Here is a 26,076-nt window from a genome sequence, read left to right as displayed (position 1 = left end):
CCAGCTTCCTCAGCCTTTACAGTCCCTAAATCACCTCCGCAGCGTCCGTTCCAGGAGCTCCCTGTCTCCCTCATGCTGAGGATCCCCCGACTCGACACGGGAGTGGCCGGATGCGGTCTCGAACCCGCGGCTCCCGCTCGGCAGCGGGAGGGCGGTGCCGGCGCTGCCGCAAGGGGCGCTGGAGCACCGAGCGCATCGATCGCGGCCGCCCATCCGTGCATCGGTGCTCGGCTCCCTGGGCAGCGCCCGCCCAGCCCTGCCCGTCCCCCGCCATTTCGCACCGGGACGGGAAGGGAAGGGAAGGGACCTGGAGCGGGAAGGGAAAGGAAAGCAGAGGAAAGGACGCGACGCGGGCACGGCGGGTGCCGGGAGCTCCCGCGGCACGGCCAGCCAGGTACCGCCTATCCCCACCCCGCCGAGCCGGGGCGACCCTCTTCTTTCCTTCCTTCCCCGCTTTCCTTCCGAGGTGGGAAGCGCAGCCGGCGCCCCCTTCCTCCGCCGTCGCCCCTCCCGTCCCCTTTTCCCTCTCCTATCCCGCTCCCCCGCCGCTCCCGCCGGCATCCCCCGGAGCCGCATTCCCGGTCCTTCCCGGCGGGAGGGGACAGGTGGCCAACGCCCTGCGGGACCCGGCGCTCGCCCGAGACATCCCCCACCCCTCCCTGAGCCCTCATGGATTATTTTTTTTGCCCCTCACCCCTTCTCGTAAATCCTTAAACCCGGAAAGTTGGGGCGGCGCGGGCGCGGCGCTGACGGGGGCAGAGGGAGCCGGGGCGGGGCGGGCGATGCCCCGGAGCCGCGGGGGTCCCGCCGGCACGGCTCGCCCGGCAATTAAAAATTAATTAAACCCACCCTAAACTGTGTCGGGGAAGCCGCCGGGATAAGCCGTGCTCTCCGTGTCCCCTGTCCGGGCACGGAAGGCTGTGAGCTTCATCCCGAGGGGAGCTGGGACGCTCCGGGAAACCCGGGCGGGCTCCGCCAGGCACCGGGAGGAAGCAGCGGGGAACTAAATCCCTGCACGGATTAATTCCCTGCACGAAATACTCATTTCGCTTTTCCCGGAATTCAGTGCCTTTTAAATTAATTTAGTGTTTTTTTTTTTTTTTAATACTTATTTCGTGTTCTCTTAATCTCGGTGTGACCGCTGCCTGTCGGCCGAGTGCCCGCTCTACATTCCCTGTGTGTGTAATATTTGAGGAACAGCATTCCCTCATCCCTTTTTGTCTTGTCTTGCAGGGAGGGAGCTGCTTCCCGGTAATAGTAGAGGATCCTGACGCTGAATGAGAAGGCACCGGCAGCATCCTCGTTAGTGGGAGCCCAGCTCTGCTTAATGTTGGTTTCTTTGTCATCAGGTCTGCTAAAAAATGACAGAGTATAAACTTGTGGTGGTTGGAGCTGGTGGTGTAGGCAAGAGCGCCTTGACAATACAGCTAATCCAGAATCACTTTGTGGATGAATATGACCCCACAATAGAGGTAAATACTTCCATCTCATACTTTTTGTGAGGGGAGATTATCAGTGAATAATGGTGCTTGTTTCCTTTTGATACTTACCACAAGGACAGGGCTTTATAGTAAAAAGAGCTCAGAGATAATGTTCTGCATTGGAGACAGAATTGCTGTGCTTCTTGATCTGGCTGTGGAACAACAGCTGCAGTAACAAATTACCAGTTTTGATCAATTAAAAGCATGGTGTTAATTGCCATGTATCCTTGGGCAGTGGGGATGCGTGTGTTTAGGATCTCCATGACCGAGTATTAGCGAACTCATTGAAAAAGCTTGGTGAAACCCTTCATAGCTTTGTGCAACCTCTTAAATGGGACGTTTTTCCTTAGATAAGAAGGAAAATTAGTGGTTGTGAAATGTGTGTGCCAGTCTTTCACAGCTCCTATCGCTGGGATCTGTTTCACACAGGGAGAAATGTGTCCTAGGATGTTGCAGTGAATGAAGCAAAAATTGGAGCCTGTTCTGTTTTGTTTTTTTCTCTCTTTAAACACACCAGTATGTGTTTCCCTATCTAGAGAAGATGTTACAAGATACCTTCTGGAATGTGTTCTTTGAAATACATGGCTCAGTACCTCAAAGTTTGAAATGGTATATAAGTATATAAGCTTTAAAAGTTGTGCTGTTTTAAAGGTTTATAATGAGCAGGCAAGCTCTGCCTTTTAAATACAAGAAAAATACTGGTGTTGTCTGAAATCTCCTGTGGATCGTTGCATTTAACAACCTCAGACTCTATAAAAGGAGAAATGACACCGTAACTTAGCCCAGGTTTTTATGTTCCCAGCACTGAAGCTCTGCTGCTCGTGACTTCATTTATATGTTTATCCAGGAATGCACTTCCAGGCTCACTTGAAGGAATTGCAAGGGTTTAAATCTGGGCCTAAAATGGAGACTTGGGAAGTGTGTAGGTAGTGATTTTCAGGGAGACACAAGCAGGAGGAGCCAGTGCCCCGAGGTGGCACAAATTTACTGGTGGCACAAACAGAGATGTGTTGACTTGAGGTTCTTTCCATGTGTCTCCTTGTCTGTCTCTTGCATGGCCAAATGACATCTTGCTTGCAGAATCTTTTATGACTAGACCTGTGCAGGAAACTCTGTCTGACTTACACCAGCAGGGCAGCTCTTTCAATTACTAAGATAGGAAGTCTTAAAACAGCAACCCCAAACACTCTAAAGTCACACCAAACTTGCTGAGAGGAGCAAGCCAAATGGGATTTTACTTTTTCCTGCAAAAGTACCTTTGGAGGCTGTTGGTCTTTGATGCTTTTTCATAATTACCTGGATGTCTCTTAGATTAGAGGTGTGTTTAAGCACTGCAGAAAGTGCTGTGCAGGTTCCATCTTAAAAGTTGTCACTGTGTAAACAATTTAGGAACACAGAAACTTAAATGCCAGTATTCCTGGAGCACTTGAGGGATTTTGCTATTCCACCAGCTGAGTGATTTGAAGGACATTAAATAAATTTTTAATGTAAAGTAATAAAATAGAAATACAGTTCCTTATAGAATGAACTTGAAAATCCCAGAACTGTGTCTTTTATTCATGGAGTCATAGGCTGGTTTGGGTTGGAGGGGACCTTAATGATCATCTTGTTCCCATGGGCAGGGACACTTTCCACAAGACCAGGGTGCTTCAAGCCCTGTCCAACCTGGCCTTGGCCATTTCCAGGGATGGGGGAGCCACAAATTCAGTGCTGTGTCCAGAATCATGTGCTCTTTGAGAATGACACCAAATTAACTGGTAATTAAGCAGCCTAATAGGTTTTGCCAGCGTTCACAGATTGTCACATGCAGCAGCATTCATTTCTGTTCCTTTTACAAGTTCTTGTCTACTAGATCCTGTTCTTATCCTGTAAATTCTGAGGCCTCAGGGATGGAAACTGTATTTTCCTCCCCCTGGTAACTGGCTTTGTGTGTGCTCACATGTGGGTAAGCAATATTTCAGTGCCAACAAGGGCAGGTTGTGATTTGGAGTGGCAGACAGAAATGAAAATTGGGTTTAAATGCTGGAGTTCATGCTTGAGCAGAATCCACATGGTTGAGAAGGATTGGTGCTGGTGCTTCCTGTATAGGTGCAGTTGTGATGCTGATCAAAGGACAATGGCTGTGGAGTGGGTTTCAGGCAGTATGAGGAGATAAGGCTAAAATTGCCTTGACTGGTGAATAATTAGGATAGTTCAGTGGTGTCACTACTGTTGTTTGCCACTTAATACTGTTTTTTTCATTGCCATTCAGCAGAATACTTCTTTTCCCTGCAGATAATCATGCTGAATAATTTGGGGTAAGATAGGAAAGAGAGTTTAGTGTTTGTTGTCCATGGTATATTTCATAACTACACAGTTACTGAATAATTCTAAGTATTTCCTGTGATTAACAGAAGGAAACTCCACACTTGTAAAATTCTCCTGTTGTGAGGACATAATATGGTGCAGCAGAGGAAAAAACACACTAATTACTTAATCACAGGTGCCTTTACAGTGTCAATTTTGCTGCTGCTTTTTGGTGGAATAAACCCAATGATTCAACAAATAACCTGATTGGAAAACGTCAAATTTCAGGGCCTGCTTGAGTGCTTTATTACTTAAGTCTGAGCAGAGCAGATGGCAGGGCAGGGGGAGGACTGGAAATGAGTGTTTGGGTGGCTGCAGTTGTTCGGACATCAATGCTTTATGTGTGTTTCACAGTCCAATGCTTTATTTGAAGGAGATGTCCGAGCAAGGATTTATAGCCAAGTAATTTTAAGTGTTTTATTTTAAATTAAATGGGCAGCAACCGTTGTAAATCTGGCCTGAGCAGCTGGGGCAGTGCCCTCTACCGGCCGAGGCTGAGTAAATCTTACTTGCGCTCCCTTCAGTCTCTTTCATTTTTAGCTTTTTTACATTTTCAGGACGTTTCAGCCCTAAATACGTGTCGTCTTTACAACGTCCCAGAGTAAGAGCAGCTTTCCTAGCTGCTTGTCAGAGAGGTTTGGAAATTGGATTAGCCAAATCCCTCGGCTGATTTAGGAATACTGATATTTAAATCCGGGTTCTTAAATGACCTGTGCCCTTGTGAAACAAGTACCAATATTTAGTAATAGCTTCGTCTCAGGAGCTGTGATATTTTAGCATTAAATCTCTGGTATAATGGAGTTTTGTGGAGTAATAATTACTTGGCTAGATGGGATTTATTAAGCACTGGCGATTTTTTAGCTAAATTCCGTATATAGTGTAAAGCTGATATTTCATATCATATAGTCTTATCAGTGCTTGTGAGCAAATGGAATTATTACCCTTTTAACATAATTCTTGCTGGTTTTTATGGCTTGTGAAAAACCAATAAAAGCAGGTTATGTGATCAATGAAATTTTTTAAAGTTACACACTGTATACTGGGGAAAAACTGGAATTTCACATTTGAAGCTGGGTAGGAATCAGGAATTAATCTTCTAGTTTGCATTTTGTTTTTACTTAATAGTGTCAAATGTGAATTTCACGTTTGATGTTTTGCAAGGAGGAGGGGAAAAAGGCCAAGAAAAAAAAATTATTTCACCTGTCTGTAAATCATAAGCTTCAGTTTTCTCTCCCACATCTTTCTTTTCTTTCTGCTTCAAATCCCCTCACTAGGTAGTCACTAAGATTTTCTCTTCAGAAGTGACAAAGCAACATAGCACCTCAAAATAGTAATTCTTCTATCTGTGCTCTGCTTTATGCTGGTGCATCTTTGCTGCTACTGTTAACATGGTAGGCAGTTCTTAAAAGGAATTTTCTCTTAAAAATTATTTTCTTTGATAAAAATTACTTAAAGCTTTTGTTTAGCACTCAGTTGAGGGGAATTTCTTTCCCTTTGAAGTCCTTAAGATGGAAAGGAATAGTACAGGCTTTTCTAGAACTGCTTTTCATATTTTTGAACTAGCAGTCAAATTGCAAGAAGAGAAAATGCAAGCTTTGTAAATGTGTCTGGTATAATGATAGAAGTTCTGCTAGAACTGTGGTAAAGGTATCCTAGGACGGGGGATCTGCTCTTGAATGGAAGTGTTGGAATGAAGATGCATCCTTAGGTTTGGGGTTTTTTTTGTAATTTTTTTCCCTTTAAGCAGCAAGATAGAATATTAATTATATTTTAAAACACATTGGAGCTTGTATATTTCTCAGCTGAATCAATATCTTAGCATGGCTTAAAAGTTTCTGAAGTAACTTCCCCACTTACTACCTGAACACTGAATTTCACTTCTGTGAAATAAATAGTCTCAAAATCATGTTGGAGGCAAACTTCTATCTTCAAGGTAAACAGTAAGAATTGTTTTGTCTGATATCGTGAGCCTGGATGACATTTAACAGTAAATGTGAGGTTACAGAGTTGGTTTGGTTTAAAATACTGATTTTTTACAGTTATCTCCTGCTTGTTTCTTAGCATGAGCAGCAGGAAAGTAAAGAGTCTTTTGTAAAATTACAGATGGCTAGAAATTGCCTAAGAGTGGCAGTGCTGTGCCCTAAAAGTACTGTGCCCTAAAATGGGTACAAAGGAAGGAAGGTTGTTCTGAATTCACCTTGCAGCTGGCTAGAACTGCAATTTTAATTCTTTAATTCCCTCCCCTTAGCTTAGGTACACTCCTGTATGGTGTCAGAACAGCAGCAATGTTGTGTTAATCTCGAGCTAAGGCAGCTGAAAGGTGACAGCAGGAGCTTGTGTTCATACCTGTTATTTGTTACAAGTGCTGCTTACTGGGAATAATTCATGCTGCTGCTTGATGACACCTTTCCAAGCTCATTGCTTTATTTCAGACACAGGGGTGTTTATAGAAATTACTGGGCATGTAATGCTCACCTTCTTACTGCTAAAGCTGTGTACTCATAGAGGCCTAGCACCTAAACAGGGATGTAATAAAATCTAGCTGGTGGGACTTTGTACAGATTTTAGCCACTTGAGTCAGTGACCTGAAAGCTTTGATTTGATAGCATTGAAATAATTTGTTCTGACATCTCTGTGAACCAGCCCATCAGGGTTTTAATGTGGCTCTGTTGGTCTGTCCTGCCTGAAAAGCTTCAATTTCAAATATATCAGCTCAACTTTGATAACAGCAGATATCATTATGCACACTTGCTCAGGCATACAAAACAGATTTCCTGTCCCAAACACTGAAGGCTTTTTATTCTTCACTTCCTTTTCAGTGGCAAAGATTTTTGGAGTTGTCTTACTTGTGTATTCTTCCTGGTTTATTATTTTGTGCATTCTTTTAGCGTAGAATGAGGGAGAAATTGTGGTTGAAATAACAAAATCAGTAGATTTTATTGTATTTAAATTAAAATAAAATTTTATTTAAATTAGCGAGTTTAAGCACAGTCAAACCTTTTCAGTCACTCTTATTGCTGGTAAATAATTGGATTATCTCCAGATTTATTGATGTTCAAAATCTTAGCTGTTTGTGATTAACCAATGTGTATTTTTTCCCTAGGATTCCTACAGGAAGCAAGTAGTAATTGATGGAGAAACCTGTCTCTTGGATATTCTTGACACAGCAGGTCAAGAAGAATACAGTGCAATGAGGGACCAATATATGAGAACAGGGGAAGGCTTCCTCTGTGTGTTTGCCATAAACAATACAAAGTCTTTTGAAGATATTCACCATTATAGGTGTGTATATAAAGAGATAATCCAGCAGCTCTTGTTATTAGGTGGGAAGGGGGCTTGTTCTTCCTCTGGATAATACAGTGATCTCTCATGAAATAGGGAAAATCTGAAAATTAACAATATTGCAGCTTATTCGTGCATCTGTTATCTGGAATTTTGGGTAGTCTGAAAATCTGCCTCGCTCATAAATGAGGTGTACATTATTGTGACTTGGTATTCTGAGTCAAGACTTACCCAAAGATAAATTCTGTCCATTCCATTGATAAAATTGTTTGCTAAGATTGAAAAACTGAAGCTGTTGTAATTGTACAGACAGTAATGTCAATTGGTGGTTTTGTTTGGGGCTGGAGGGGGAAATACCTGGGGGATGTTGTGAGAAGAATAACCTGTGTGAGCCCTGATGCCTGAGAAGGACAGACACACAAAACCAGAGCTCCAAAATTACAGTAAAAACCAACTTTTACTAATTCCTTCATATTATCTTCTTTGAAATAATTAGTTAAGAATTCCAACTCATGCTTTCTCTGTCAGCTACACTAATTTAGAAATAGAAGCAGTCTGTGGTGATTACCATAGCAGATCATTTATAACTTAGTGCCTTACTGTTATCCTGAATTCTCCCTGGGTATTCTATTAGAAGCCAGTGCAATTCCCACCAAAGATCACTGAGTTCATCAGCATTAGCCTAAGGTTAGTCCCAAACAATGTTAATCTATCCACAGTTAGGTAGTAATAAAAATAATAATAGTAATATCACAGATAGGTTTCCTGTGGGTTTAGAGGAGGATGGGAGAAAGGCAAGAAAGATGTTGGTGTAAGGGGAAGAAGGAGCATACAGGTTTTCATGAGGAATTTTGTTTTTAAAGAGAGTTGCAGATTTGCACAAGAAGACCCTCACAGTTTATTTCAAAGAGTGCTGGGAGTTGAGTCTGGAATTTCTTCTGTGCATTGACAGACCTGTGGGTGACCTTCTAGGCTTGAAGCTGAACAATCATAAAGAGCTGAAACAGTGTCTATTTCAATTAGGGAACACACTGCTGGGTTATTTGGGAAGGCAGAAATAATGAAATTAATGATTTTTATTCAAGATTCCTCACAAGTACATCTAACATCTTTCAAGATGCTTTCTAACTAGTGCTTGAAAAAACTCTTACCAAATACCTCTCTGTAGAGAGCCAGACCAGTGGTCTTCAGAGTTTTAAAACCTCTAAGTGCAGAATTTTTAATGCTGTCTTGACTTTAAAAAAAAAAAAATCACAGCCTCCCCCCAAATCCCAACCAAAATCAAGACAGCAGACATAGAGCTTTTGGCAGTGTTTTGGCAAATGAATTGAGTATTGAGTGCTGAATATGAGAGGTAAGTACTAAGATTAATAACAGAGTTTTTTAAGCTTATTCTGATATTAGCTGCTGAAAGTGAAAAAAATATTTTTAAAAAACAGTGTAATGGCATTAACCTCTATAGTAGTTTGTAAAATGTCAGGCTCTTGGTTGGTTGGTTGGTTCGTTCGTTTTTGTTTGGTAAGATGCTAAACTTGATGGTGACAGGATTGGTCAATTTATTGTTTAGTGGCTTCCAACAGTGCAGTAGATTAACATAAAGAATGATGTTCAACTCTGTTAATTTAATGTTTTAACTGTTTTAAAATCTTCTATATAATATTTGTTAAATGCAGTCTTCTCTTTTTGTTTTTAGGGAACAAATAAAGAGAGTTAAAGACTCAGAAGATGTCCCAATGGTGCTAGTAGGAAACAAATGTGATTTGCCTTCCAGAACAGTAGACACAAAACAAGCTCAGGATTTAGCAAGAAGTTATGGAATTCCTTTCATTGAAACATCAGCAAAGACAAGACAGGTAAAGCTCAAAACTTCCAGATGCAGAGCTCTCACCTGAATTACCATAATGTTAATTATTCCAGGCATTGACATTTGCTTAGTCATATCAATGGATGCATTTCTGCAGATTGGAAATCCTTGGGGTGTTTCTTCTTTCTGTCAACTTGCTTATAATTGGTAATTGTTTATTGATGAGTGATTGATTGGCTTCAAGTGGGCAGACTCAGAGTGAGACCTGGCCTGCTGTTGCTCTCTTCTGTCAGGTGGTTGCAGCATTCTTGACCTTGTGAGAGGTTTTAATAGAATAAAAGCACTTCTGCTTAGAGGTGAAATGCTTTTTTTCCCTTAGCAAGAGGATTAAACAGACAAGCAGCTAATTATTTTATTCTGATTTAAGTGTTTTCATTAATAACAAAGGAATTTTTCCTTGAGTCGTTGATTCTCTAATTAGGGGGACATGCTTGATACTCCTGAGCAATTGACCTTAAGGCTATTTCTGAAGTTCCTGAATTAGTTGTTTGTGTAAAATGATACTTTTCCTAAACTTTAGAGCTCACTCTTGATCTCTTGTAGCTCACTGGTCCTTTCAGTGCTTCTCTTGGGCTGTGTGAGGACACAGGTGACAGAGTGGCACATCCACATTCAGGAGAAGAGAAACTTTATGGATAGAGGTGGAATTGGTTCAGTCCTTCTGGAAGAAAGCAATCTTGAAAAATGCTGGTGGGTGGTTTCTCTTTAAAGAGCAAAGATTTTACTGTCAGTACAAATTAGAACAGGCCTGAGTGGCTCCTACTCTGCATAATCAGGAGTGTTATGTGCAGGTTGTGAATCAGAAATTCAGGAGGTAAATAAGGGCAGAATGCTGCTCAGAATTTCTGTAGAGATCCAGCTATATCACTTGGCAGAATTTCCTCATTGCTTGTAAGGCATTTTTTGAGCTGAGAAATGAATATTTTACTAGTGCAAATATTTTACTAGTGCAAAATGAATATTTTACTAGTGCAAATATTTTACTAGTCCACCCACCCAGGTTTTTGACAAGTTGAAACCTGGGCTAATTAGTAAAACCTCACTAAGCAATGCTAACTTCTGGCAACAAAGAAAGTCTGTTAGGTAGGATTAAAAAAACCAAAGTAGAATTACCAAACTTGAATGACTGAGAATAAATTAGGCCGCACAACTGTCCTGAAGAAGGGGAGCATACAAGTGGACTGAATAATGACACTGGCTTTGTTTGGAAGGTGGCTGTCATGGAGATAGGAGGGTGAAAAAATAACTCTGAAATTACCTTTTAGGTTTGAAACAATAGAAGTGCTGCACCAACATCTAGGTTTGACTTTGTTCAGTCTGTCTTATACAGCATCAGGCTTTGTTGGGGAAATACTCCTTTTGCATAGCCACTTCTATTAAAAAGGATATTTGAAAACAGATGCCCAGTAGACTGTTTAGAACCTGTTGGATTCAAAAAGTTGGCACCACTAGGGATGGCTGCTGATTCTTTCCCAGTGCTGTTCAGAGCTTGTTGTGCTATGAAATTCCTTCATAGGATGCCATGTAAATAAAATATGTTTGAGAAGAGAAAGAACTGGAATTTAGTTATAGCAAGAGGCTCTAAATATTAGTGTATGTGATTGTATATACGTGTGTGTGTGTATGTGCATTAGAATGATTTTTCAGTCACACTGTCATATATATAAATATGTGTACATGTATATATATCCGTACACACACCTTCTTCAAAAGTAATTTTAAATTAGGGGAGCCAAACCATTTTTGGCAGCTGCATATGGCCCATGGGCTATAGTTTTATTCACTCTTTGTCTAAAGTCAATATATAAATAAAACTCTGGTCCTCTCTGTCCTCATGGAGACCTTCCAAGTATGAACAGATGCAGCTGGTGGTCTTCTGGGGTCTGTGGAAACTCTGCCCTGAATCTTTCAAAGCAGGAACCTTCTTTTCCAATCCTGTCCTCACCTTCCACCACATGGAAACATCATACTAATGCCCTGTTGAAAGGCACCATTTTCCTGCCTCTACCCTTTCCTGTGCCCAGTTCTGCTGGAGCTCAGAGGGAATCAGAAATGTTTCTGCTGGAGGAAACTTGGAAGGTGGAAATAGGAGGGAGTTGTCAGAATAGACTTTTTTGATTGCCAAGACACTTTTTTAAAAGGATGGCATTGCATGCTCATGCAGAATGATGTGTCACTCCAGCTAAGTTTTTAAGATTTTCACAAATTCACAGGCAAGGACAGAAAATAATATTGAAATACAGAAATAAGCTGTTCTTGAAATTAGTGTGTTCTGAGACTGAGAATAAAGATGTGAACTTCAACTCACAGCAATAAGATTGTGTTTTAAGCCAAATCCCTCTGTGAATTTTCAAACAAATAATTGAATTAATCAATGAAACCTTAGTGGGCCCTACAACTTGGGTATAAGGCTACAGATTATTAATATTTTCTATTGGACCACTGACTGAAATCAATATAATGTAATTTATGAACTAGAGGTAGTCCTGTTTCTGAATGTAAGCAAGTGGCAGTACTGGTGGTTTTGTAAGGCCATGAGCATTTACTCATCTTTTCACAATCTTTATGGAGAAGGCAATGAATGGCTTAGGTTTTTTTTTTGATTGCTGATTTTGCTTCTCTGTTTGACATAACCTTTATATTCAGGTTCTTCCCTGTCTACATGAGCATGTAGCTCCCAATATTATCAATAATATCAGTGAGAGATGAGGGACAAACTTGATTTAGTGCTACCAAAGCTGCACCTGCCATTCTTTATTGGGCTTCTCCTTGCCTGGGAGTTACACAGGGCAAAGCTGTAAGGCCAAACCACCTCAGTGTGGTTTGACTGTAGGGCTTTGTTTCCCTTGGAACATTCCTGCTGCTATTGGATTCACAGGGAAGGCAGATGAATGAGCATTACTGCAGGCATAGTAAAGGGTTTCCCAAAGTTTGAGGTCTCATTATTTAGAATACATGCTTAAACTCACTTCTGAAGTGTGTAATGAAGAAGTTGACCTAAATCACCAGAATGCTGTTAAAAAAGCATTTTGGTTATTTTAGCTGTCTGATGTACAGTGGGTTAAACCCCAGCCTTGTGATCAAACTAAGTTGAGAACCTGTGCCTGGACTGGTGAAGTAGCTGGGGCAGTATTTACAGAAATTAATTTCTACACATCAGTGAAAATTCATGGCTAGCTGGTAATTTAGTTTGCTTGAACCCTTTTTTAGGGGTTTGCCATATCTGTTTAATGATACTGTATCACTCCAAGCCATTTTTAATCCAGTTCTTGTGTACAGGTTTCATCTTCAAACTTTGTTTTCAATGAGCTTTAACTTGGTCAGACTTTCTACACTGGGGGTTGAGTTTTTTCTTGTCATTTGCCTTTTGTAAGGTAGAACTTTCCTGGAAGAGCTTAGTCCTCCCCCAGGGACAAAGCTTCAAGGGTAGAAAGTTTGGTTGCTTTCAGATCAGCTGTGATCAAGTGTTTAAGGATGGGCACAGAGCAGTTTTGAGTTGTCAGGGCTAACTTTCCTTCAAGCACTACAGAAGTGGAACTTGGGAAAATTCCTGTTTGGGATACTTTGCTCTGGATTTGAAACACCCTTTCTTTGCACATGGTCATATTTTAAATTGAGTGTTTGGCTGTCATTCAGGAGGCAAAAGCACCTCAAAAACATTGCCTCAAGGTCCTGGGTTCCTTGGGCTGTTTAGATTTTGAAGTTTTTAATAACTGCCCAAGGGAATTTTTGCTTCCTGCTCTGACAGCTAAAAGAACTGGTTAGTCCCATTTTATTTATATGGTCATTGCTTATTGAAGGAAAAAAATACTAGAGAGTCTTAAATTGGTATTAAGTTAGTAGGATTGGCATCTGACTCTTTAAAATGTCACCTTGTGCTAGTGCTATCAGCAAATATGTGTCTGTACAGATTTTCTTTCAGAATAATCTTTTTCAGCAGTTCATAAGTCTATTCTTGGTGGTGGCAGTAATAGCAATTTCTTTTCTCATTCTGTGTCTCTCCATCTCTCTGCATTGCTAAAGCAAATTACAGCTCCTACTGGTGATGGGAAAGTTGGCAATAAATGTTGACTCAACAATTGTTACCTAATTTTTCATGTGAAAGCTCCATAATCAAATTACATCTTTCTACTTCAAAACAGATTTGCAAAAATGTTGATTTTTGTACAGCCTGTGCTTTGGCACATAGCAGCTGATCAATGTTTGCTGTTTCCACTTGAGAAAGAAACTTTCCTTCCTTCCAGCAAAACATGGAAGTATGAGCTTTACTTGGATTTTGCCTGTTTTAGTGGTTTTCTTTACATTTTGCAACCTGACAGACCTGGAATGTAAGACTTGTCCATACTTGACTACATCCTGCAGGGCACATTATGCATATACAGGGAAATACAATCCAAGAAATAATTCATTTAATCTTCAAATTGAAGAGGCTGTAGTTCAGAACACTCAAAGAACCCTTAAAGTGTAAGGATTAAGCAGCAGTGTGTTAAAAATAAGTGTTCAGTGTGATAACCTGTGGCACAGGTCATACAGAATGGCCCAGTAATTGTGGCAGTAAATACTGGCTGGCTTTTGTTGTTCAGTGCAGAATATGAAGATGAAATGGAGAGAGGATTTATGGAAAATCTGCCAAATAAAAGCCCAGACTGCCCATTGGTAGGAATAAAGCTTTGGGGCTTAAGTGGTTGTGCTGCTCACCATGATTATCAGTGTGTTGTGGTTTTATTTTCAAATGATGAGTTTGTATTAATTTAATAACCCTGTTAATTTGATTGAGGAGACAAGTGCTGAGATTGATAGTAAGGCAGAGGACAGATTTGCTCTCCCCTTAAAAAGCTGCAGTGGATCATTTTTCATCTTGTTCAAATAAGAACATCCTCACAGATTGATCTAAATTCTTAAATTTATGCACAGATACACTAATTTTGAAATATTTTAACTTAGAGCTGGTGCTGTATCTCTTTATATTGTATTTGGTTAAAGATGTCTTTAACAGTCTCTGTACATTTATTTTTTTTTAATGCTTGTAATGTCATGTCCTAGTGGCCTTAATGCAGAGCTGCAGAAAAGTAAGGTGTGACACCAGAGAACTAAAACATGTAGCTCTGTGTCATCTCTGGAACACCTGAGGAGCATTTCTGCAGCAGATTAGAATCTGAGCAGCAGAACTTCACAGATTGTTTGCATTTACTTCTTGTTGAGGCACTCTCGTGGTTGCTGAGTCTGGCCCAGAGGAACAGGTCAGGTGTGTCTTGCTGATGTAACAAAGCTCCTAAAGATTACAATAATCAACATTTGCTGCCATGGCTCAGATACCACTTTTCCTAAATTTAATAGCAGAGTTGCTTGCTTTATGAAGTTAGTAGCTTGAAAAACAGCACTGTCCCAAATTTAGTATTCTTAGAAAATTTTATTTCTTTATACCATTTAGGAAATAACCTGGAGGGGCTTTTTTATTACTTTGTTAGCTTGATCCATGGATTTTTGCAAAGTTCTCCCTCTGACCTAAAGAACAGAACATGAAGGAGCTTGCTTTTCTTTGCCCAAACACTAACATGTTCTCACTTTGGCTCAAAACTGCAAGTGGGTGGCTTAACTATGTGTGTTCATAAGTACTCCCTAGTTCACAATCTAATAAGGTTTTGTGCCTCCTGTATACATCCATGCCCACAAAAATGTGGGAATATTCAGTAACACAAGCAGTATCATTTTCAGCAATGGAAGAAAAAAAGTCTTGCTCTTTTTTTAAATACATAAATGGAGCCCCATATACCTCTCTCAAGTAAAGCTCATAATTTCAGTGGTTTTGTTGTGGTTTTTTCCCCTTCCATGGGTGTCCCAGTTTGTCTCAATCATTAACAAAGCCATTTTTAAGGAGTTGTGTTTTACAATGCAGAGAGTGGAGGATGCTTTTTATACATTGGTGCGAGAGATCCGACAGTACAGAGTGAAAAAAATCAGCAAAGAAGAAAAGACTCCAGGGTGTGTGAAAATTAAAAAATGCCTTGTAATGTAACAGGGTAAGTTTGTAATGTACCAGGGTAAGTGTTGCAAATCACTTGCCAAATAAAACTGATTGAGGGTGTCTTGCCAATCAGACTTTTTGTGGCTAATCAATGACATAATTTCAGATACAAAACCAATCACGTTTCAGTGTCCTCAATATGGATTTGCTTTGTTTCGTGGGGTTTTGATAAATGGATTAACAAGAACTCTTTACTGCATATTGAATTTTCCAGCTGTGAAACGGAGGCACAGTTCTGAGTGGGAAGAAGTTAGGAGGAAGGAGTTTTGTTAGGAATATATTGCAGATACTGTTGAGGTGAATATTGGTTGAAGCTTCAGGCTGATGAACTGAGGGGAGAAGATTATAACACAAGTCCTCCTCAGATACAGAAATTGGAGGTTCCTAATCCAGCAAAACAGTATTTAACCGGTGTACAGGATTTTTTAATTCTCAGGCCCTTCTTTATGCCGTGCTATTTTTGTCTTGTTCTTCCCCAGCTTAAAAAATTTACCATTTCTAGGGGGTTTTTTTTTGTCAGTTATAATGCCATGAGTGATCCAGATTTGGACAAAATAAGGTTTCACTTTTTTGAGAGCCTTTACAAGAGGAGGGGGAGAAGGAACACTGGAGGAAGAGAGGGGACTAAATGAAAACCAACAAGAAAGCACCAAAAAAGCCCAATACCCAAATTCTCACAAAATCTTTTTTTTTAATCTATGTATTCTGCTGTAAGAAAAAAGGGAGGAGGTGAGGACAGAAGAAACTGGTATAGAAGAAGTCCTTGTGTAAATCACTTCCAGTGCTTTTTGAGCAAACCATCAAATTAATTCTTTACCTCCTTCTGCACCAGTGCAGAGAGTCAGTTGTTACTCCTTATATACTTGTCCAGGTGGAGGATGACCTGGAATTTCCTATTCTGTAAAAGAAAAGCTGTTTAGTTTTCAAGGTGTGTGTTTGTACGTCAGAATATGTGGCAGAGAAGCAGTAGCATTTGGTTTGTATCCTCCAGAGACTGTCACAGTGTGGGAATAGTCTCCTCAGTGAGGGAGTTTTGTTTCTCTTTCTGGGGAAGAAATTTGATTCATATCAGTTTTTACTAGATCTGCTCAGACTTGTTAGTCTCAGCTTTTAAGTGATGAATGACTGCTCAGAGGTAATTATTTAGATTTTTTTTTTTTTTTGAAAGAAAATGGAGTCCATTTTCCTGGAGATGTTCAGGAAATGACTGGATGTGGCACTTAATGCCATGGCATAGTTGACAAGGTGCTGATCAGTCAGGGGTTGGACTTGATGAGCTTGTAGGTCTTTTCCAACCTTAATGATACAATTCAATCACTTTTTGACACTCTTTGCCTCACAGGTTTCCATTGCAGGAAACTGGAAACTTCAGTCATGAAGGTCCCTAGTATTGCATCCAAACATTACTAAAATTGATGCCATAAAAACACCTTGTTTTATCCTTCCCTGCTATCAAAAAAACAACAAAGAGAAGCTGGGCAAGATGACTTTTTGATGAGAATAATAGAAATTAAGTTGCTTAAGCTCTGTAGCCTTCTGGAAACCAACTTTGCAGTTACTTGGTGTGTTACTGATGGAACCATACCACAAAGTAGAATTTATTTTTTTATACTGGGACTTGAAAGATGCTGAGTCCTGTCTGCTTTCCCTTCCTGTTGGGAGAATGGGAATAAGATGGTGGGAATTGTGGTTTTCAGTGGAAGGATTTTTGCAGATTGTAGGGTTTTTATTTATGTCTCAGAACATAAATGGCTTTCCTTCTGCCAGCTTCCTACTTTCTAGTGATGTCCAAGAGAAGTATTTTTGGGGGGGGGGTTTCAGACCTTTTTTTTTTCTCCCCCCCATGTGGGAAATCTTCTGTCAACAGTGGATATGGTTGAGTTTTGGATGTTTGTTTTTGTGTGTTCTTTTTTCCCTGCACCCTGTTTAGAAAATAGCCTTGGATCTAAGGCTCTAGAACTTCAGGAGTCTGCTTAGGGAAGGAATACACTTGCCTTTATTCCCAAGTGTATTCTGCATGGTATTGATGGGCATTTGCAGCAACTTTGTATTTAGGGAGTTGAGCTGGAGGGAGCATATTCCAAAATGATTATGGCACAGCTGTAGTCCAGTAGTGATTTGAATGAAATGAGAAGTCTGATATTTAAATACAAGCCAACCTGGGTTGTATTACTTTTCAGTCAGTAAAAAAATATATTATTTCAGTCTGATGTGTAGTAGGTGGCTAAGGAGAGCAGCACCTAGTGGTGTGAGCCTTACAGCTGGAATTTCAGACCAGAAATACTCATTGTAACACAGATTGCAATGACATTATTCAGTGAATAATCAAGCTGGATGGTTCAGAGTGGTTTTTCTCCCTCTTGGAATATTGTTTATCTTCTTGCTGCCTGTGGGATGCCTTCTTAAGTTCTGTTACTTTTGCACAAGGAAACTGAAAACTTTGACTGCCCAGACTGCCATGAACTGCTGATGCTTTCCAAGAGTTTCATTCCTTTGGCTGTTACACAGTAAAGCAGAAAGGACAAAACATCTTTTGCTCTATTTGTAATTTCCAGCTAGCAGGGAGAAATTTCCAAAACTCCATGTGAAATCCTCAAAAGAACTAATTCTGTGAAAGTGTCAGATTTTTTAAATAAAAAGCACGCTACAAGCAGACATCTAAATAATGTAATTCAAGTTGGGTTAACAGTTCACTGTTCACTGGGTTAACAGTGAAAAGTTTGAATTACAGAAGTTCTAGATTTGAATTTAAAAATGCCTAAATTCTTGATTCAAACTGTAGTTGAATGGTTTCTCTCCATAGTACTAAATAGGTGTACAAATAACTTCTATTCCTCGTGGCTGATACATGCGTGTATGTATATATGCATTATATATTAAAAAATTGAGGAAAGAACTCCTACAATTTAGAACTTGTTTAAGGGTCATTTTTGGCACTGCAATTTTAAGGAATTCCAATTTCCTTGTGATTTTGGTGTTTGTTATTGCCAGCCAGGTTCATTGCCCAGTCTCATACATGCTCGTGGTGGTGCTGCCACATCTCCAGCGTTGTCTGCAGCCTTGGGACCATGTGGGGCTCCAAAAGCAAACTTGTAGCCAGGAGCAGGCTGTTCCTGTGGGATCAGTCCTGCTGTTTCTGTTCCCTCTGCCCTTTGGAAGAACAAGGGCCAGGAGCAAGGCCTGTCAGTGCACCTTTCGTGAGGCTCTGGGGTTTAGTTCCGAGCCTGCACAGGGAATTGTGAGTTTCTAATCTGAGCCTGGATTTAGTGCTCTCATTCGGTACATCTTAGCTTCCCCAAAGGCTTGCACACAATAAGTGCATTGTCAGAGGGAGGAAGGTCAGCTGCCTGCAGTCCCTCCCTACTGAAAGAGCTGACTGGAAAGGGTGGCAGCCTTTGATCTCACAGCATTGATGCCTTAGGGACCTTCTGGAGACAGAGTATCCACTACTTACATTTAAAATTTAATGGGCAGGCTGAAAAGTGAAAACCTCCCTTTACCTTGTGTTCTTCACTTCTAACTCAGAAGTGATCTAAGCATAGTTTTGTTTTTCATGTTCTATTAATGACCTGAATTGAAGATGAATTGTGGAGGACCAAACATAATCAATAATTAGTGAGGCTTGGTCTACAGAGGTGTAAATGCAAGGATGAAAGCCAAGTCAGTTCTGCAGCCTGCTCTAGTGAAAAGTGTCCCTGCCCACAGCAGGGCATTGGAATGAGATGGTCTTTAGGACCCCTTCTAACACAAACCATTCTATGATTCTATGTTGCAATATGTGCTGTATTTAACAGATCATCATCTTACTAGGTTGAAAAAAATGTCAGCCTTGATTGGGAAATTGTCTGTTTATAGGTTCATGATAGCATCTGGGTATTACTTTGTACAAATTATTTTCTCTGCATTTATTTTAAAACAAGTTTAATGAGAGAAGATTGCTTGTTTGAATACTTAAATTGCAATTTAATGTGTCTCATTTGAAGGCACCAACTGAAAGCCAATTGTGAAAGGTGGTTCTATAAGGCCATGTGAACAGTCTTGAGCAGAGGTTGTTCTTATATGGTTCTTGTGTTTTAAGAATGAAATTCTTGTTTTATCTGTTGTGATTCATTCTTAGTGCTGTGTTCCTCCTCAATGCTGAGATCTGCAATGGAATAATGAACTGTTGCTACTCCTATAGCATTTTCCTGCTTGAACATTGCTAAATATTCTCCTTGTGCATTAATGTTGAAGCTGTAAGCAAAATACACTACTTCTCTCTAAAGCAATACCAAGTATCTTAAATTTTCCAAAAACTAATGAGTGACATGACCTTTTGCAGAAATGAGGCCGTTCTCCCACTAGGTATGCTGCGTCAATTTTATATTGGTCAATAATGCCTCAAAATGTAGAACAAGTTGTTTGCAAGGTCTTGTAATGTGCAAAAGTCTGCTATTAATATTGGGAGATACACTGCCAAGGACTTTGAACATCAGTTGTGCATAAATGTTTTATGAACATGAAGATTTTAGATTGTGCTGAGTGCTGCTTTTTAAGTGAAGCTATTTCACACCTCCCTGTTGTTTGGACTTTTAGTGGTGGGTTTCATCACCACTTGGAGTTTGGCTGAAACAGTAATGCATTGAGTGATTTTTGGCTTTTTGTTTTTTCAGAGTTCACTTTCAGTTCTTTACTGAAATAGGCATAGAAGAGTGCAGAGTATTGGGTTTTTTTTGGCAGCTTGAAGGCAAACTTGTGAGGCTGAATTTCTAGACCCACTCCTATAGTGGTGCATTTGGCTGCTGTGATACAGTAACATTTCTCAAAAGATACACAGAGTAAGGCAGCAAAGAATCAAGAAAATGTTTCTTTTAAGGATTTTATAACCACCTGTACTCAAATTATTAAATGTAAAGGCAAGACTGACAACATGAGTACTTTAGTGGGACTTGAAGCAACCTCAGAGCAAGGCCATAAATTGTTTCCCATAATTAAGTTGTAACAAAGTACATTGTACAACATTGTAATTGATAGGGTCCATACCAGCCTCTTGGATATGCTGGTCTCTTTAGATCAGAGTTAATTTTGGTCAGCTGTAATTACCTCTGAAAATAATGAGAAACCACTCAGTGTGAACAAACTTCAGCTTTTGTGTCTGTAGCTCAAATCTTGGAGCCATGGAGAGTTTAAGTGACTATCCAGCACCAGAGAGGATGTGTTTCAAGGGTCCTTAACTTTCAAAGTGAATAGAATGATTTATCAAATAACTGATCATCAGGACATGGGATTGATTTGATGATTTGCATGTGTAAATATTTATAAAATTGTGGTGTGATTATTACACCAATGTGCCTGAAAAATTATCAGAATGTGTAGATTAACCATAACTATGTCTTCTGTATTGATTTATTGGTACAAATATTAGAATTCATATTCCAGAGCTGTATATAGATTATTGAAACATAAATATAGTTAATGCCTCACAACTTCCCTGTGGGGGTGCTGAGGCCCTGGCACAGGTTGCCCAGAGAAGCTGTGGCTGCTCCATCCCTGGCAGTGTCCTAGGCCAGGTTGGATGGGGTTTGGAGTAACCTGGGACAGTGGGAGGTGGAACTGGAGGATCTTTGAGGTCCCTTCCAACCCAGGCCATTCTATGAATCTGTGATAATATTTACTTATAACCAAATTGTGAGGTGTTATTATATAAATACACACTCTGTATATGATACTTTTCTAGCCTGAGGTGGGGCAAGGTGTGCTGATGGAGATGAGGGCAGCACACACTTCATTACCTTCCTTCCCACACCAACAATGGAATTTCACCTGTGGGCAACCTGTGAGTGACCTGCAGGATGCCCTAAGCCCAGTTTAGGAGCAGCTGAGGAATAGGGCAGCAGGTGTCAGCTCCTGCTGGCACCAGAGCAGGTCCCTCAGGTGGTTGTGTCAGCACTGCTCAGAATCCCTGGGAGGAACAGGATCAGTCCTGCAGCCAGGATTCATGGTTCAGAGGATGGCAGGTGGGCAGCAAGATGTGCTGATGGAACCCCCCTCACATGGCCAGGGAGGAACACAGGGTGCACCTCAGCAGTGAGTCTGAACCTCATCCTGATTTGTATCTTCTGTGTCTTTTCAGGGTGTTGATGATGCCTTCTACACATTAGTTCGAGAAATCAGAAAACACAAAGAGAAGATGAGCAAAGATGGTAAAAAGAAGAAAAAGAAGACAAAGACAAAGTGTATAATTATGTAAATACAATTTATCCTTATTCTTAAGAAGTACTGAAGTAATTTTGTACATTACACTAAATTATTAGCATTTGTTTTAGCATTACTTTACTTTCTGCTTCATGATCCTGTTAGCTTTACCTGAATGCTTGTTTTAAATGACAGTGGAAACTTCATTCCTCTTAAAGTGCCAGTATTCTTTGACTGTTGGTTCTTGAACTAGCAATGCCTGTGAAAATAAAATAAAAAAAAAAAAACAACAAAAACCCAAAACAAACAAAAAAATACCCACAAAAAACCTGAGAACTGTCTTAGGACTCTTTGGTGCATGCACAGTTGCTAACTTCCTATTTTTCTTACTGATTGTGAACTTCTGTTCTGTGTGCAAAGCAAACAAATGATGCTCTACACATTTTAACATCCCCTCTGAATTTTTGGGTTTATAAATTTGGTTGGGAAAAAGGACTAGTTAGCAAAAGAAACTTTCATTTCAGCCTTTCCTTTATTTTAGACTGATTGCAATAGAGAGAGACCAGAAGCCTTTATAGTCTTCCTGTAGATTTTGCTTCTAGGCATCTAGTCTTGTAGCATTTCAGATCAACTTTAATGAATGTAAAGAGAAAACTTTCAAAAAAAATTTCACTGCAATTTGTCATGGTCACTCCTTAAATACTCTATTTTTTCTATAAAAAATTAAAAAAAAAAAAGAAAAAAATCTAAAAATACAACAATGCACACCTGGCAATGGAAAAAGTAAAAGTTCTAATTAGGTTGATTTGCTATTGTTAATGCATTGCTTTAAGAGCTTCACTGACTTTTTGTGTCTGAAGAGCAAGGTGAAATCCCCCTGTGTCAAAGCTTTGAGTAGCTTTGTTCAGTAGGGTCAGGATTTCACCCTGAGTGTCCCTAGGAAATACTAGAATGCCTTAACAGAGAAGTTGATTCAAATTCTTAGGTTAATTCATACATGGACCCAGAATTTCTATAAGAATTAAATCAAAATCAGTCCTAAATTGCGTAGTGGAGTAAAACCATTCTTCCCCCCACCCCCCCAAGAGTGGCATTAAATATTTCCAGATGCCCATTTTGTGCAAAATAGGGGAGAAATTCTAAATTCCAGCAACATCAGATGAGTGAATGAAAGAGTTGAATTTAGCTGCTTCATGCAAATAATTTGGAAATCCACTATGCCATGGAAATGGTGTGGAATTTGCACAATCTGTCAGCATAGAACATGATTTCCAGAGTCAGTGTTGTTTGTGTGATGTCTGTGAAGTACTGATTCAATGGTTGGTGAGTGGCATTCCAGTGTCTAGACTGTCATGAAGCTACACCAAGAGTTTAATGTTGTCTTTCTCTGTGATTAAGTTCTCTTGTGATTTTTGTTCTTCTCTCCCCCCACTTTTTTTTTTTCTGATTGGAATTAATGCAGGATTTTTGCAGGAGCTTCCACTTTTTGGTAGTGCAGTAGCCTAGTTATCCACTGAAGTACAAGCTAGTAGTTGCAGTGTTTGCAGTTCCTGGTGTTTCCCCGTAAATGTGGAGTTGTTTCAGGAGAGCTTAGGTCCCTGAAGGTACACTTCTCCACAGGAGCTACTCAGCTGCAGAGTGACACTGGAAGGTGTGACTCTGGTGTACCCAAAAAATAAACCACAAGACAATTGAGGTAGGATAGTTCAGGACACTGGAAAATTTGGAACAGGGAATAGCAGCATTGCCATAACCTGAGGTATTCCATGGAAATTTTACACATGTATGTAAAAATTGGACCGTGTAACTTGGACCATTTCTGTGAAAAGTATAATTTTGCTTCTACAAAAAAATCCCAGAGTGACTGTTGTAGGTGGGGACCTGCAAAGCTGGCAGGGAACACAATAGTGTCTGGATTGCTCCATATTCTTTAATTCCATTGTGTCTGGGAGAAATCAGGCCTTTTCCTGCCTGTGCCCCCTGTTCCCATCCTTCACCAAAATCCAGACCCCTCTGCTCCTCTCAGCTTCAGTGTGAAATCTAAGTTATGAAATATTCTGAAAATCAGTAACAGGAGAACTTAACTTTATACTGTAAGGACCAATAAGGAGTAAGAACAGGATTCTTACTGTCACAAAATATTTCAGAGCTTCCAAGGTTAAAATGTGTTGGAGACAGTTACTTGCACATTTTATACACTCTTGATAATAGATGAAGAACATAGCAAAAGTGGGTTGTAAGCCTTGAGCAAATGGAAGTAATCTTCAGGTTACTTTAATTTTGGTAACTGAGTCACACTGCATGTCAAATTAGGGCTGGTCTAAAATTCTGATGTTAATTTAACTTAAAGCTGTTAGGAGAATTTGTAGCTGAAATGTCTTATTCATCAAAAGTGGGTTTCTATAGCTCTAGTATAAAGCTATATATGAACAAATTGCCGGGGTTTTTCAGCAAAATTGAGCTGTAGGTGCCAGTCTAATTAAATTAGTACAAAATCCATTTAGATTAGCCCTTATGTACTTGAAAAAAAAAACCCAACCCCATCCTTGCCACTGTTGTGCAGTTTTGTCTTCCTGTTTGTTGAGATTTGGTGAAGTACGTTGGATTGCAGCTTGCACAGGCTGCTCCACCATCACTGCCCTGTTTGAGATGCTTCCACAGAATATCCCTGGGTGCTGTGTCCTGAGAGCTGCTCCTGAGCAAGCCTGGGAGTCACTGCCCATGTCACCACGTCAAACTGCCTTGTGTCAGGGAGTAACACCTTCTTACAGTAGCTTTATGTAACTCTGCTAAATACCTGGGTCCTTGGTTTGCTCCAAAAGGAATTATTCTGACCAGTTTCAGTGCCCTGAAATTTTTTGCTACTGTTTTGCTGTGTGGGCTTTGTTGCAGTAACAGGATAATGGGTAAATACTGACACACACAATCTTCTGCTCTTGTCTAGACTATAAAGCAATACAATTATTACCTTCAAAGACCATCAAACTGTAAAACAAATCATTGTGTCTCAAGTTTACATAAAGCTACATAGATGGTAAATCTTTCCTAACATTTCTTTATTCCACTGTCTTGTGTTTTCATGTTGAAAATACTTCTGCTTTTTCCTCTTGAGTGCCAACTTCTTACTAGAATGACTTCTTAATGTAATATGTTTACCTGGAATGTATTTTAACTATTTTTGTATAGTGTAAACTGAAACATGCACATTTTGTACATTGTGCTTTATTTGATGTGGAACATATGCAGTGTGATCCAGTTTTTCCATAATTTGGTTGTGTGACCTAGGAATGTTGGTCATGCCAGACATTAAGTTAAAAAAAGGAAAAAAAAAAAGACCACTGTTTGTTTTAAAATTTTTAATGTTTTTAGGAGTATGTGCTGTGAGGTGATCTGGAATTTGTCATTTTTTTGTCAAACTGTACTGCTCCTATTTATTGTAATGTAATAAAAAATAGTTATTGTGAGTGTCTGTCCCAGTTTCCTTTTCCTCTGCAAGAATTTGGGGTAACAGAGCATCCCATGAGTTCCATGTGTTTGGCAGTTGTTCTCTAGTCTTCCTTGCACTTCTGCTGGTGCTGCCTGTCCCAGAGCTGCTGTCCTTTCCCCCTTTGGTGTCCCTGTCTCTGAGAGGGGTGGCTGCTCAGAGCAGGTGGGCGTGCAGAGGAGCTCAGTTGATGTGGAAGGAGTTGTTCCCATCAGTGTGGTAGCAGAAACTGGAGCATGTGCATTTCATCAGAAGGTACTGTACTCTGCCATCACTTTGTAAATTCTGTCCTAGAATTCTGTGAGGATGGATGGTGCTGCATCCCCCCTCCCTCCTCCTCCTCCCTCAGGCCAGCTGTAATGTCAGAAATGCTCACTCAGTACCTGGGCTGAGCTCCTCTGGAGCTCTTCAGGAGCAGTTCCCAGGAATTGGTGCTGTCTGAAGAGCTCCTGCTTTGTAACCAACAGCCCTGGAAACTTATTTTGCCTGCCTGAAGAACACCCCCAGTGGAACAGCATTTTTTGCTTTTGAAATTTCAAAGGAAGTTACTGACCTGGACTGTGCTGTGACTAAACCCACCTCACTTGTGACCTTATAAAGAGTGGGCCTGAGTGAGGCCCTTGGAGCTCTGCTGGACTGCAGTGGGCATGGACCAGAAGTCTCCCTCTGTGTGCAGCCCCTCAGAGCCAGTGAACTCCTGTTTGCTGTATTTGGAGGACCAACAGTGATAACAGAGCATGGAATGATGCCCCCCTTCCTTGAGGCTCAACCCTTCAGCCACTGACAGGAGGCAAAGGTATCCAAGGTAAGTGCTTCAGTGAATTCCAGGGGAATTTTATACCTTGTACATACTCCCTCAGGACTGTTTGTGAGTGTGGATATGCTATAGAAAATGTACCATGGCTAGTGCTCTCAGAGATTCTAAGTAACTCAGGCCTATGAGTGAATTGCTGTTGTGCTTATAGGAAATTCTGTATGAATCTTTAGTTAAATTGTTCTAAATTAAACTATGGACTAAGTGCTGTTAAACCTTCAGGCATAAACCCCTAGTCAGATATGGGGCTCAGTTCAGCAAGGGGGGGGTCCACTCTGAACTTAGTGACTCAATGGGAGTATCTTCCCTAATTCATTTTATCCATACCCTTTTTGTATCCCCAGCATCCTCAGAAATAAGTTTTGGTTGATTTTGGTTTTAACTGATTGATTGTAGATTTTAGTTTGCTTTTTCTCTGTGTGCTTTAACCACCTAGTAAATACTGGAGTGAACTTTGTTGAATGGACTTTGTCACACTTTCATTTTTATATTAAACCTGGTTTTGCTGATGCCTTTGCTGGCAATTCTTTGAGTGACCTTAAAACACTCCTTAGTGCCAGTGTGAAAACTTGCCAACAGCTCTACTGCAGTGATTCCTTACCTATA

General features: G+C 40.3%; 1 protein-coding gene across 2 annotated transcripts; it reads left to right on the top strand.

The window, feature by feature from the left end:
- The first annotated feature begins 227 nt into the window (after nucleotides 1-227).
- On the top strand, nucleotides 228-24,636 carry KRAS (KRAS proto-oncogene, GTPase). 2 transcript variants are annotated; one of them, XM_071422541.1, is made up of 5 exons: nucleotides 228-394; nucleotides 1,350-1,472; nucleotides 6,931-7,109; nucleotides 8,803-8,962; nucleotides 21,111-24,636. In XM_071422541.1, exons 2-5 carry the CDS (start codon nucleotides 1,362-1,364, stop codon nucleotides 21,225-21,227), a joined length of 567 nt encoding a protein of 188 aa, XP_071278642.1. In that variant the 5' UTR covers nucleotides 228-394; nucleotides 1,350-1,361; the 3' UTR covers nucleotides 21,228-24,636. The 2 variants fall into 2 exon arrangements, with proteins under 2 accessions (XP_071278642.1, XP_071278641.1); XM_071422540.1 differs by having other exon boundaries at nucleotides 229-394; nucleotides 1,234-1,472.
- The last annotated feature ends 1,440 nt before the right edge of the window (nucleotides 24,637-26,076 follow it).

This window comes from Agelaius tricolor, unplaced genomic scaffold, assembly GCF_023055355.1.
Source record: "Agelaius tricolor isolate 1412-34295 unplaced genomic scaffold, bAgeTri1.0.p SCAF_3, whole genome shotgun sequence".
NCBI lineage: Eukaryota > Metazoa > Chordata > Aves > Passeriformes > Icteridae > Agelaius > Agelaius tricolor.
This window is presented reverse-complemented; position numbering and strand designations above follow the sequence as displayed.